The sequence below is a fragment of the Anopheles aquasalis genome, chromosome 3 (genome assembly GCF_943734665.1).
Source record: "Anopheles aquasalis chromosome 3, idAnoAquaMG_Q_19, whole genome shotgun sequence".
NCBI lineage: Eukaryota > Metazoa > Arthropoda > Insecta > Diptera > Culicidae > Anopheles > Anopheles aquasalis.
The window spans coordinates 63,291,749-63,305,215 of NC_064878.1; the positions used below are offsets into that span (position 1 = coordinate 63,291,749).

At 49.3% G+C, this 13,467-nt stretch overlaps 2 protein-coding genes across 2 annotated transcripts in view; one reads left to right on the forward strand and one right to left on the reverse strand.

Annotated features, from left to right (window-relative positions):
* The window catches only part of LOC126578468 (mucin-5AC), a 50,788-nt gene extending 48,748 nt beyond the window's left edge, over positions 1 to 2,040 (reverse strand). Inside the window, exons 1-2 of the mRNA XM_050241059.1 lie at positions 2,018 to 2,040; positions 435 to 584 (exon numbers count right to left, since the gene is read on the reverse strand). The gene's annotated coding sequence lies outside the window, so the exon portion shown is untranslated. The remainder of the gene's footprint in view (positions 1 to 434; positions 585 to 2,017) is intronic.
* Positions 2,041 to 4,797: 2,757 nt separating this feature from the next.
* Positions 4,798 to 13,156, forward strand: LOC126578470 (platelet binding protein GspB). The gene is made up of 5 exons (XM_050241060.1): positions 4,798 to 5,120; positions 5,262 to 6,709; positions 8,790 to 8,888; positions 8,982 to 9,052; positions 9,247 to 13,156. Exons 2-5 carry the CDS (start codon positions 6,317 to 6,319, stop codon positions 10,616 to 10,618), a joined length of 1,935 nt encoding a protein of 644 aa, XP_050097017.1. The 5' UTR covers positions 4,798 to 5,120; positions 5,262 to 6,316; the 3' UTR covers positions 10,619 to 13,156.
* The last annotated feature ends 311 nt before the right edge of the window (positions 13,157 to 13,467 follow it).

A 13,467-nucleotide genomic window follows, 5' to 3' on the forward strand; every position in this document is an offset into this window, starting at 1 on the left:
CGTCCTACACGTCCATTAATCAAATCGAGCACCATTTTGTTTGAGCGATAAATTTCGCTCCATCGTAACACGACACTCCAGGCCGCTCCTAATCACCCCTTTACGATCACAACCAGTCCGTACCGTACCGTGCGCTTTCTGTCGCCTCACTCCGCGGTTTATCCGGTGAAACGCGTGCGCGCGCTCTCGAGAAAAATGTGGCGCGATGTTGGCGGAAAAACAATGTTTTCACCAACGCCGATGATGATGATGATGGTGATGCGTAAAGATGATGATGATGCGATTTGGTTTCGGGCTGAGCCTCAGTCTTAGCGCAGCTTCATTCACCGGATACACCGGAGGTCAGGTGAAGCCACGGGTTGTAAACAGTTCGCTTCGCGGTTTGGTACCGCGTTTCGGTTTTCTTTTTAAAATTTTCCTTTTTTCACACTCACCACACACTGAACATACACAGCTGGACTGACGGACTGGCCACTTGGTAGGATTTGAAACCTTTTCTATCGCGTCACTTCGTACTGCGTTGCACTGATGGAGGAGGATACCCCCTTCACGATCGTAATAATGGCGCTGGGCTTCTGTTCCAGCTGATGTTTTCATTCACAGCACAGCAAGGAGGGAAGGAAGGAGAAGAAAATCTCCAAATAAATTACTTTCAATTAATTATTTTCACTTGAACTTAATTTCGCTTAAGCAAACCACTGGCCACGCTGCCATTGGGTAAACAAATGACACATTGCTTAAGCTTAATTAGCCGCTTTCCACTTCACTCGCCGTAGCAGCAGCAGTAGAGGAGCTTCGACCATCATCGGGGAGGTGGTTCATCGGAGGAAAATCTCCTTTTCTATCGTTTTCCAATTCAAAGCTTCGCTAGCCCTGAATCGGTGGTGGAATCACCGCTTGCTGATGCCCGTTGATCACGATAAGGGTTGTAAATTTTCACTTTCTCCCTAAGCACCAAGTGTGTATATGTTGTGCTGCAGCTGCTGCTGATCGGTACTTGGAACCGCCCTTGGAAGATGGTCGCTCCTTTCGACAGATCATGCCGGATGTCGGACTTTCCACTTGGATCGATTCGAGATGCGCAAAGACTCACTGTTGCTGCTTATCGCTTATTGAACCACGCCGTTTTGCAAGGTGAAACAGTCAAAACAAACTGCGCAGCATTCGCAAGAAACGAGTTGATAAAATGCGAATGGCGAGTGAGAGAAGAGGGGAAAAAAATGTGGAAATTCCAACGAAAGATCAGAACTCAAAACAAATAACTTTGCGGCAACCGGCCACACTGTAGCTGTGTCTGTATCATTCGAAAACCAGTAAAAACACAGGTTAAGGCATCCTCTCTAACATCGCAACCAAAAACCGGTGAGCATAAGCCCAAATCAGTCCAATAAACGCCCATTGGCCACCGTCTAAGACGCAGCATATCAGAATGGAACGCACGAAACGGAATGAGCGGCCGCCAAAAAATCTAAAGAAAAAATAATGAAAAACCTGTTTCACCACCTTCGCGAACACGATGTCGTTGTCGTGGTCGTCGGCGAAACGCGTTTTAAAGCGGAACGCAGCCAAAAACAAAACGTGCCTCGGAACCACGCGCACCCATCCATCCCATGGCCATCCGGCGATGTTTGTCTGCGATCTGCGTCAATACGATCGCCGAAATTCCGGCCACCCCGGTCAGTCGAACGAGTGGAGCAGATGCACCACAAAAACATGCGCCGGATCACTACGAGTCACTACGCGATCACAACACCATCATGCACAAGCACATTCATCCGGTAGATCATCATCCAGTGCACATGGTATGGGTTGCTTTTACACCTTCAAACGAACGCGCTGTTCCACGATCTCTCCTCACTCTCGAGGACGGATGCCCTTCAACGTCGCAACGGTTTCGTGAATGAAACGCACGCACGCAAGGACCGGCTCGGAGCACTGGTTTTGCGCGCAAAACCTACGTGAACGCCACCAGCCAACACGATCACCGCGGTGGAAACCTACGAACGAACGCACGTACCTCTGTTCGCGTGGACACCTCGTTCAAGACTCACGATCGCGATCGCTCCGAACCGTCGGCCATTCAGGTGGGGCTCTGGCTTCGGTTTGTTTACAGTCGGTTCGTGCTCACGATCGGAGCGCGAAGATCACGTCAGGCGCCGTCCTAAGCCTCTACGTGGAGGGACCCTGGGTCTACTATGATAACGCGCCTCACTGCCTTATTTTTTACAATTGTAGCGCGATCATTTTGGGTATTTTGAGAAGAATAAAAGAGTCTGGAAAAATGCAGAATTTCATTTTGAAGGCCCCAAACAGCACTGGGCTCTGGGCACGTGCCTGTTGTACTCAGTGATGAAGACCGCACTGGTTACAGCTCAGCCACCCCGCTTGACCGATGTTGATGACGTCACGGATCATGTTGCTGATCGTTGACCGCACACGGTGAAAGGGGAGCATGAAATTCGGATTCGGTGTTTGGTTGCTTCAATTTCATTTTATTTTTCTCTCTGTTCCGGCATTTCCAGTGAGCTGCTGTCGTGATAGCGCCACCTCTACATAACCAAGACCGAGCCGACCAAAAAGGGTGAACGGCAGCAATTACCTTGATTGCACCACTGACCGACCAATCGATGGCACGTCCGGCCGTCGCTCGTCTCGAACTCAAAATCAAAGATTGATTTTTTGACTGACCAACGCTCGATCGCTTGGCCGCGTGCGCTTTGACTGACAGCTCCGGTCGATCGCACGATTCGATCGCCGTTCGATACGGGGTACAACATGCCGTTCCATTTTGGGTTGGGACTTTTTTACTGTTTTAGCTCGCGCCCCCCTAATCTCTGTTTTATCAACGCTTTTTCCTGTCAATCGTGACTGCCGCTGTCGCATGCGGTTTAATCTCTCTAATTTTATGCTCCAAAATGGCCACTCCTTTCATGCCCTTTTTTCATAACTTCGTTTCGTTCCTTATCGTGATGGTTCGCGCGAGCACCGCACCGGAGGAGGTTTGTTTAGTCAGTGGGGTAGTCAGGAATTTAATTATGCTCCGTAAGCACCATAAATAGCGCCTACGCCTGCGAGCGTGCGCGCCCATTGGCTTATGAAATATGAATTCCCAACTGGTGAGAGGGTGCAGTCGTATAACATGAATGTGCGTTTTGGGGGTTTTGCGTAACCAGAGGACTGGCCCCTCTTATCGGACTAGGCGTGCGATAATATGAGAGTTCGTGAAAGGTTCCACCACTCCACCGGCAACACTCGATCGCTGTCTATCATAATCCATCGGAGTGGTTAATCCATCGGCTCGCTGCACTTCCGATCAGTAATTCGCGAAACCCAAATTTGGCCAACCGATAATCGTGGGCGAACTTTCACAGAACGGCACAGATCCTGCGGCTTTCCCACCACACGTGAAAGCAGCCAGCTCTGTGAATGTTTGTGTGGCGCATGGCGGATTTCACGAATCATTTCCCTCCCCACCGAGTTTTCTCTCCATTTGGAACCCACGGTGAAAGAGGAAAAATGGAAAAGAGCCGCAGAGAAAAGCAAATCTAAGTCAAATTGAAACCAGAACGAACATTTACCCGCTCCTCCCACCCGGGTGGAAACTGTGGTGCTCGCCAAGCGACCAAAAACCAAGACATTCAACACCGAGCATCGATCGCGCGACCTCAGCCGTTGGCCGCCTGGTTCCGATTCCGGGTGATGCGAAAGTAAATCGTTCATCGAGCTAAACCGAAAAGAAAGTGTGATCGATTGGTGGGTGCTGACCGTTTAAGCAGCGCCATGTCACGTTCGCCATCAAGAGCCACCGTTAAGAGCTTGTGGCGTGCACTAGTTTTCGTTTCAATGTCACCAATGGGACCCATGCTGCGTGGGGTTGGGAGGGTTCGAGGACATGCAGATGGAAATCGATTCACTTTCATCTGTCACTCGTGGACCACCAAGAGGGGAGGAGGAAGGGGTTGAGTTCTTTTCGTCCGGTAACCACTGGTTACAAGAGCATCAAAAGCGGCTGGTGGTGGTTCGAGTGGGTGTAGGAACGGTTAGGAGGTACGGATAGGGAGGAATGCGGTACTGGGCAACAAAGAAAATCAGTCGTCCTTGGCAGTGGATTGCACAACCCCCAGCAGCAACGTGTTCTTTTAATTAATTCGTTTAATTTTAAGGAAATTATTATTGTAAGGGTTTAGGTTTAATGTATACGAAGACTGCTTAAAGGCAAATAGGACGATTAAGTAGTTCCTGCCTCTGGAAGGCAGAACGTTCTAAAATCCCACCCCAGCGGAGCAAGAGCAGGAATTTAATTTAGCAGCTGAAGATTGGAGTAGCACAGAAAAGCTTATGGGACAAATACTGTCCACGAAAACTGTAATGTGCTCCTGCTCCCTGGAAACCGCATTGGGAGGAAAGTTAATCGGAAATGGCAACGGCAAACGGAAATTTCAACCTTTTTTACTTTTTTTGCCCGGGATTTTTTTGCCTAAAACTTGTACGCAATCTTCTCTGCAACCCGTTTCGTCAAATTGTCGGTCGTTTGGTTCGTTGAAAATCTCTCAAATGCTGCTGCGTTGTAGTCTAGAATCGTTACTATACTCTCCAAAAAATGATTGGAAAATTAAGGAAGCTTGTGATTAGTTTAAATAATCTCTTGCCGCTCTGTTTCTTTTTAAAAAGTTATACCAGCTGGCACTGGCAGGGTTGCCAGCGCAGACACCACCCGTTGACAGCACCGCGATAAAAACAAACTCGGGCTCTTCGGAAAAGATCGGAGGAAAGAGGAAAAAATCTTCTCCCCTTCTTCTTCCTTCTCGTCGTGTGTCGTGCAGCATAAAAAAGCATAACTTTCACCGCACACGCAGCTCACGGGTACGGGAAGAGTGCGGTTCTCCCCCTTCGTGTTTGTGGCTTTTTCGCGAGTGGCCGATTCTGTGCGGAATTGCTCGGGACGTGGAAAACCGCAAACCAACCAGCTCGTCTTGTGTCGCACGCGAAGGAGTGCATTCCGGAGAAAATCCTTATCCTTCTTCTGGTTGGTGGTGGAGGACGTCCGGAGAGGTGCGGAGAGGTGTAGGTTTGTTGTTTTTCCGGCCCAACAGCGGGGAGTGTGCGCCGTGCTCCAGAAGGTGCGTGTAAACAATAATGCTCCAAAAATAGGGACTCCACAGAATTCTATGCTGCCCATCCGGAGCAACATAAAATCGAGACGACGCAATTCTTCCCGATCCCAGATCTCACCGTTCCTCTCTCCCTGGTTTTCGTTCTAGAATTGTTCACAGAAGGAGCCAGAAAGCGAACGGAGTCATCTGGTTTTCCCTCCCGTGGTCACAGCATCACCGACCAGCGGACATCGCCGAGATCCCCACCCCCCTCTGGGTGCGCTGAAGACGACGACGAGACCAACGACCGAAGCAACCGCCAGCCCAGTTGCTGGAAACACGAGATGCGAACGATTGCGTTGCACTCGGCAGCTCGTTGTTAAATATTTTCACAAAATTATCGGACTGGAAGTGCAATACTGGCCGTCGGTTCCAGCGCAGGAAAAGATGGAAAATGCAATTTTAGTGCACTGGTGGCGCCTCGCATGATTGGATGCGCACAGACAACAGACACGCACACATACAGGCGTGCACCGGAAATTGGATGGAGACGTAGGTGTCGTAAGAGCAGCAGCGACGGCAGCAACATAATCGGAGACCGTTTCGCGCTTGCTACGATCTGCATTTATGTTTTCGCGAAGACGGGCTTAGTGAGTGCAGTTAGAGCAGGAAGGAGACGTGTCTAGTGAGTCGCCGTCCCATCCCGAATCGTCCGTGTTTGTTTTGCCCTTTTGCACTCTGTCTGTCCTGGTGCTGTGTTGGTTGGTGATTCTTTGTTGCTCTCGCCAGTTATCCCGCGTGCCCAGTGCCAAGAACCGTACCAAGGATTCCATCCGTTCTTTCTTTCATTCTCTGCTCGCACTATGGTGCTCGGTGGTTTGTGCGTTGTGGCCGTAGCGGAAGTGTTCGTCCTGTCGCCAGCACACTAAAGCCACGGCCAGTGTTGAAGGCGGACACGGTGATAAAAGCTGCGTGGCCAGTGAAGTGTGGCTGAAAGTGGAGCACCAATTCCACGTGCACGGAAAGGACGGACGTGGACGACGTGCTCTCGGTGCGTGCTGTGCCTGGACCCGGACCTACCACCTGGCAGCAGCAGCTTTATCGATAAAGCGACGTCAAACGGACACATCGAAATCGTTTGATTGCCGGCGTTGGAAGAAGTGCTTTTACTATCAAATTGCGGTGCGTTCGGCGGAAGTGGACCGGTAACCGCACACGGAACGATGAATGCGGCACCGGACTATGGTGCTGCGCTTCGACAGAGCTCCCCGAGACACGACTATCACCAGCAGCATGAACCGAATGCCGAATATCAGCACTTTCCGGGTGGTCCAGGTGGACAGCAGTACCAGAACCAGCAGCAGCAGCAGCAACAGCAACAGCAGCAACAGCAGCAGCAGGATTTGACCATCGATGGCATCCCGAACAATTTTCCCCATCGCCGGTCGCGAGCATCGCGAACATTCAAGAATCCACCTCAGCCGCACATGTGCATCAAGGAGAAGACGCTCGATGGCAAGGAGGTGTTCATTAATGTACTCAGCTGGACACGGATCGCCAACCCGGACAATCCGGACGCACCGATCCCGCTGTACGGTGGCATGAAGGTGGGCAAGGTAAGTGTCACCCCGCGCGACCATGTGTCGGCCCCTTGCTGGCGGTGGTATTGATTTACAGCTGCTCCTACTGGACAGGACAAAGAAGTGTGCCGAGGAGACACCTCACGGGGAAAATACCTTTGAACCGGCGTGATGGACGCTTCCTGGTCCGTTTTATGGTTTCGCATCGTCGTTCGGCCCGTCAGGGTCGATGCCGGTACGGTGGACAGTTCTGAAATGCTTTATTCTTTTTTAAATTAAATTGTTTTCACTGAAGGGGCCACTAAGCCAAACGAGAACAGCCGGTCCCCGTTAGGACACGGACACTGCTTTGTTTGTTTTATTGCCTTCGGGGCTTATGGTGCTGATGGCGTTTTAACGCTCAAAACAAATAGCAATCACTCGTTGAGCGATCTCTTGCGTTCTTAGTTCAATTGAGTGGTTTCGATCAGCGTCTTCTCTCCGCTAACGGGAATTGAAACAAAGAAGAAAGACATTTCTCCGTTACGGGCTGGACTGGTGATGCTTATGCGCAGCGAATCCTTTGTCACTGTCCTGGGCGAGCCTTTGTGTAGCTTTCATTTATTTTATGATCATGCTTCTTAACGTGATTAAGAGAAACTTCTTCAGCTTTTACGCTAGTAGCATCTCCAATAGGGTGCACAATAGCCTAAAAAAGACTGAAATCATGTTTGCTTCCGAAATGATTAATATGAGCCTGATTGATACTGAATCATTGACTGATCTATCAATTATTAATCTCGATCTGTTTGGCAAACAAATAGGAGATCGATGTTTCTTAGTAATGTAACCACAGGATCTAATTCCTCTCTTTGATTACTATCATTCGACTGATTATAAAGATTATCATTAATGATTCATTCTCTTATTGTGCTTCTACACGTTTGCGTGTTTTGCGTCGAAATTGAAGGTTTCACCATCCGATCGTATCCGATCGTACAAACCAAAGGTGTTACGTGGAGCGACTGCTTACATAGTTAGTTAAACACTTTTCCACGGGTTTCTGGCCTCTGCTTTTCGCTTCCGGTTTGCTGCTGTGGCTAATCGATTGAAGCACACAAATTGGATGTGTGTTAATCAAAGAAGAGAGCCCATCACTCCGCCGGTCCACCATCCCTCGTGCGTCATCGAGCGTCCGTTTAATAACTTTGGAACGGTGCCCGGGGGTCTGTCCACTCGAATAGAAGCAAAAGGTAAAGGAATTTCCCACTTCTCGGCCACTTTCGGAGTGAGGGTGTTGCCGTGCCATGCCATACCGGTGCCATGGCGTGCAATTATGCTTATGAGTAAAAGTAAGCAAAACAAACAGAGAGCGCCCACACGCGGGAGGGGATTGGATGAGGCTTCCTCAATTGACCGCGAAATTAAGATCTCGTGCGGTGTTCCGGAAAACACAAGCGAAAGAGCATAAGAGCCAAAGTGGCGGCGTCGACAAAAACTGCGTCGTCGTCGCGAATGGAAATTGAATAAAAACTGGGTAAGAAGTAATGCGATAATGTGAGGTGAAGCCAAATCACGCTGGCTGCCTGCCTGCCTGCCGACCGGCACTCACCTCCCGAGCGGTATGGGGAAAAGAAATCGAGTAAAACCCCGTGGACAATCGCTGACTGAATGGAGGATGATGGTGGCGCCTGTACGCCCAAAGACAAATGTGACCTGATGAGCGTGCCTCGGAAGTGTCTGATGAGAGTGGGCATACGCCAGCACGACACCGACTGCCTTCTTGAGGCTTCTTTTCTGCGGTGCGGTTTGCGGGGAAGTAAAAGTGAAATTTAATGTGGCATAAAGTTATGATGCGCTCGCTCACCGCCACTATGCTCACGCTTTCAAGTGTGTACCGCGACGGTAAAGCGTGATAAATGAAAGCACGGATCGGTGGGATTCAAAAAGAAAGAAAGAAAGTCCGAGTGTGCTTGGGATCCCCCCCTGGGCTGGGTTGGGTGCGCGTTGCCGTGGTGCTTGTGTGTGCTACAGAGATTACGAAAAGAAGGCGGGATTAATATTGTAGCCCAACAACTGCGAGCGTCGCCTATTCTTCGCAAATACCTCTGACGCTGATTGTTGTTCTCGTTTGCAGATTCCACCGGGCAGCCCGAAGGTGCCACCCCTAGTCTACGCTGTGATGGCCAGCCCCGAGGTGCTGAAAAAGGCTGGACGAAAGTGTCCCGACACACCGGTAAGTGGTGGTGCTGGTGGTGGCCCGGAATCTAGCGATTCCTTGGTGATGTAAGGTGACTTTTACGAGCTGATGCTTTGTTGTCTTTTGCAGGAACGCATGAATCTGGTCGATCTGATGTGCGAGTTCGTGGAAGCGATGAATCCGTCGCTGCACCTCTCAAGGTTTGTGCCGGGGCCGTATGGTTTTTTTTTCCTTTTATGATCCGTGCACGTTTCGCGAACGTTTTTATTGCGATTGCGTTAGTAGAAGCGTCAGCATGCACGATTTATGGTTTTTGGTTTTACAATCAACACTCACGGGCGATTGACGAGAAGATGTTGTTGTTACTGACGAATGTTTGATCGTTTACTTTTAGGAAACCCGAAATACTGAAGGACCGGGATCTGTCCGGGGAACTGAAGGATGTGTGGAGTGCGGTCCAGGCGTGCCGTGATAAGTGTCGCACGGATAACGGTCCTCCGGAAAACCTTGTCGTTTATACCGAGTTCGGTCCGGACAGTGCACCGAGCTACGAGCACACCATACAGCAGCACCAGCAGTTTCCACAACATCATCAACAGCAGCAGCAACAAAACGATTACCTCCCCAACGCACTCGTTCAGCAGCAGTACGAGCAGCAACAACAGAATCGCTTCCCATCATCTTCATCATCAACGGCAGCTACTTCTCCATCAATGCAGCGTCAATCGATGCTTCAGCCACAACATAATCAACAACAACAAAGTGCAATTAGCAACAGCAGCAGCAGCAGCAATTCCTCTGTGACCAGTATTGAACCGAACTCAGCGACAGCATCATTCTCCTCCTTCGACACGTTCGATGGTGCGGCGAATGGCAATACAACCAGCAGACCTCCCTCACTAGCAGCCACTGGTGCTGTTACCATGACCACGAGTGACGACGAGTTGGCGAGAGACATTGAAGGACTGAAGCTATCCGTTTCTGCATCAGCTGGTGGTGGTGGCAACGCCGCCAGCGGAGGTAAAACCAATGGGCTCACACTGCCAACAACGGAACCGAGCATCACGATCGCCACGACCGCTTCGATAACAGTGCCACAAACATCACCAACATCGGCAGCTGCTGCTGCACCGGTAACACCGGTGAAGGAACCGAAATCCTCTTCCGGACACACGTTCTTTCCGATGTTTCGTTCGTCGAAGAACAGTAGCAACAGTAGCAATGGCAGCGGTAATGCTGCTCACAACACTGGCAGTGGCAGTGGACAGAGCCAACAGAACGCATCGAACAACGCCACTGGCTCGCCTGGTGCGGTAACATCGAATGGAGGTGAGAATGGTACCGATGGTGAGCCAACGAAGCCTAATAGCACGGCGGTGCCCGCGACGACACCCGCCAAAAGCAGCACCAAGAAGAGTGGATTGAACTTCTTCCGGCGCAACAAATCATCGTCCGGCGATAAAAAGGAACCCTCGACACCGACCAAACAGCAAACAGGCTCTCTTGTCACGACGGCTTCCGGTAGCGTTCTTCCAGCGGCCATTCCACCGGCAACGGCCGCAACACCGGCAGCAACGGGAGCACCGTCAGATGGGAAGCTACTTCTCGCCGGTGATTTGGAGAGTGGCGGTGGCTTAAACCATCGTGCAGATCGAGCTGGTGCCGGTGTTGGTGGTTCCCACCATTCTTATCATGGCCTGGAGACCACTACCGGTAGTACTGGTGCGGAGATAGTCGAAAGCTCTGCTACGATTGTGGCAAAGTAGATGCTAGAGCAGCAGAAACCGGAACCGGATGCCATGCTGCTGGATGTGATATGACTTTTTCGAATTTTACGGAATCGTTCAACGCTCGTTAGCTAGACAGTCGATGATCGAAGGGATCGGTAGCTGAAGGGAAGGTGGTTAAAAAGCGGTTTCCCCGCTCAAGTAACGAGTGGTGACTGTGAGTGTAGGATAGTTTGTTAAGCCGTGGTGTAAATAGTACCCAACGTTCGCTCTCTTTCTCTGTGCTCTCTGATCACGGCGTGGCCTATAGCGAGAGCTGAGCTTGTGCGGACGCGGGTACATCCATTGATCAAGCCGCTCGCGAACATCGCAAACAGAATGCAGAATGACATATTGGCAAAACTGATACCGTGCTATCCTCAATCCATATCGCACGCTTTGCTGTGGATACACCCGAATCAATGGGATGAAGCTGAAGTAGTTCCACCTCCGATGGTACGGCAGATCAACCACACGCTGGTTAATTAGCGACTGTTTTATGGAAGCGCCTATTCGCTACGCATTTTTTGTGTACCCATGGACCTTTGCGAGCTGCCTTTGCGCACATTATACACAAAGGTCAGACACAAACATGGGCGCGTGCGCGCGCGCGCGATTGCTCATGATGTATTTTGCTCAGAGAGCGCAATTGCCAGGATAGCCTAGAACAGACAAACTCCTTAAGTATTACTTCAAACCAGTTCGATTTTGCGACCAAATTCCAAGCTGTGAGCAGATGTGTTGTAGCTTTCAATATCAAACAAACACGTGCGACCCCGTCGGTCGTACGGCTCACCTCATGAGATTCATTAGAAGGAAACGGTAGGAGTAGCCCAAATCATTGTGTGCGAGGTAGTTATTCTATCTTGAAATTTCGAAATAAGATCACCTCAACTACTTGTATTGACATCTACGCAAACTTAACTCATGATCGTATTGATCTCATCAGTAGTAGTAGAAGGGAGGAGAATGAGTAGAAAGAGGCAAAGTCCTGTTTAGCTAGCTCAGGGACTGTTTATGCACATGGTGCTCTTAATGATGAGGCAGCATCATGCTTGCATCTGGCGAAATCGTGTATATTGAAGGCCTTAATCGAACCTCCCCCAAGCAGTGGCATCCCAATGGAACTTCCATAAGGATTCCAAAAGGGAATGCCACGTTGACGTTGTACGTGGATGAGGCTTATAGAAAACGGAAAAGAAAAGGCAAATCGAAAGCGACCATTTTATGAAGCCAGTGCTATAAAAATTGTCAATTGCGACAAAATTCCATTTTCAGTAGAGAAAAAGCAGAAAGAACCCACAAGTGGCGAAATCACTAGAAAGCATAAGTCAAAAAGAAGGGTGGTGCAACACATCACCGATCGACCGAGATCGAGCGTTAGTTTTAAGATGCAAGAGAATAACGAAACAGCGAGTGAACATGATTTTGGAAAGGCAGTAGGAAAGGAGCAACGCAACGCAAATGAGGTTGGTGGAGGATGGTACGGTTGGCGTTTGTTTTCTTGTTGGATAAGACAGAAGTGCAGTGGGGACGAATGCGTAGACAGCACCTTAGCATATTTAGGAATATCCATTTTCTACTCGCGTTCATGATCGGTTGTCTACACAACCTCTTTTTTCTATTCTCTATTGTATAATGTAAAACCTAGTTTGTGAAAGGATCGTACGCACCGTGTCAGCTGCGTGAACCGGCAAACCCAGACCCAGTACGAGCGTAGAAGCGTTACATGGAGCTGCTGGACGTCACGCAGCGAAGCGAAGTAAATGCTGCCATTTTTTTCCTTTAGAACAATTAGTGCATTGTGGTTAGGATTGAGTTGATGAGTATGGGTGCGAGGGAGGAACGGAAAATGGTAGAAATCCTTATTTTCCAGATATTTATTGATTGCGAGCGGATGTGAGGACATAACGGTTGTTCTTCTCGGTGGAGCTAACAGCAAAGCGAATGCTGATTCAGATGCAGTATCAGAACACCATTAACGGTGGTAGCTAGCGAGTAGGCCAATAGCGGATCGCTAACGGATAGTCGATTGATCTAGCATAGTATAGTGTATGCATATCGAGGACAGCACACTGCAACATCCCGCGAGGAATAGTATTCAAATGCGTGGCCCTTCCGTTGCGTACTGATTTGGTTCACCATGCCCTGCCATGGTGCACGTTAGTTTAAAGCAAAAAGCCAGACAAGGACTGTGTCGAAACAAGTGTGATGATTTTGTGCGTGTTTTACTTATGAGTTGATTGCAGGCCGGCCAGCTTACATGCACGCTAATTAGTTGAGGTGAAGAGAGCCGCCATCCCCACACCGGTGCTTCCGTGGCTCGATGATCTCAACATTCGTGTTCCAGCGAGAGCATCAATCTCGGTTTTGTGGTTTTTTGTTGTTGTAAAGTGTGCTATTAAACGAGAAGATTATGCCTCGTGCTTGGTTTTGCCGATGCTTTTCTTCTTTTTTTAAAAAATAACAAAAGTATTTCTTTCAGATCATCAATTCATTCCTTTTAAACGACGCCATAATCGGGGGAAACAGTGTGTGTATTTCAATAGTTTTTATCAAACGATTGGCCGAATCGCAGTTCACTGCACCAGTAGTCGTGTTATCAGTTGAATAAGGCAGCTTCAGTTCACTCTTTCCAGCTCCAGTTAGCTCTTAGTTAGGTTTCCTCGAGCGATATCATCGTGCAAGTCGAGAGGATATGGTAAAGGTGATCGTGATATGGAAAAGTAAAAAGTATTTATTGCATCACCCTGTCATGTAGTCAATTTTCGAACCGCTCTTGTTACACCTCCATTATCGTTCCTCACGCTAGGTAGCAATAGGCATAGTCATAGTTTCATTGCCCAGAA

What these genes read in the sequence shown, in the direction of transcription:
- LOC126578470 (XM_050241060.1), top strand. Translation starts at nt 6,317, where the DNA reads ATGAATGCGGCACCGGACTATGGTGCTGCGCTTCGACAGAGCTCCCCG. An exon ending in GAAAGTGTCCCGACACACCG is followed by an intron (nt 8,889 to 8,981) that starts GTAAGTGGTGGT and finishes TGTCTTTTGCAG; the next exon opens with GAACGCATGAATCTGGTCGA. An exon ending in CCGTCGCTGCACCTCTCAAG is followed by an intron (nt 9,053 to 9,246) that starts GTTTGTGCCGGG and finishes GTTTACTTTTAG; the next exon opens with GAAACCCGAAATACTGAAGG.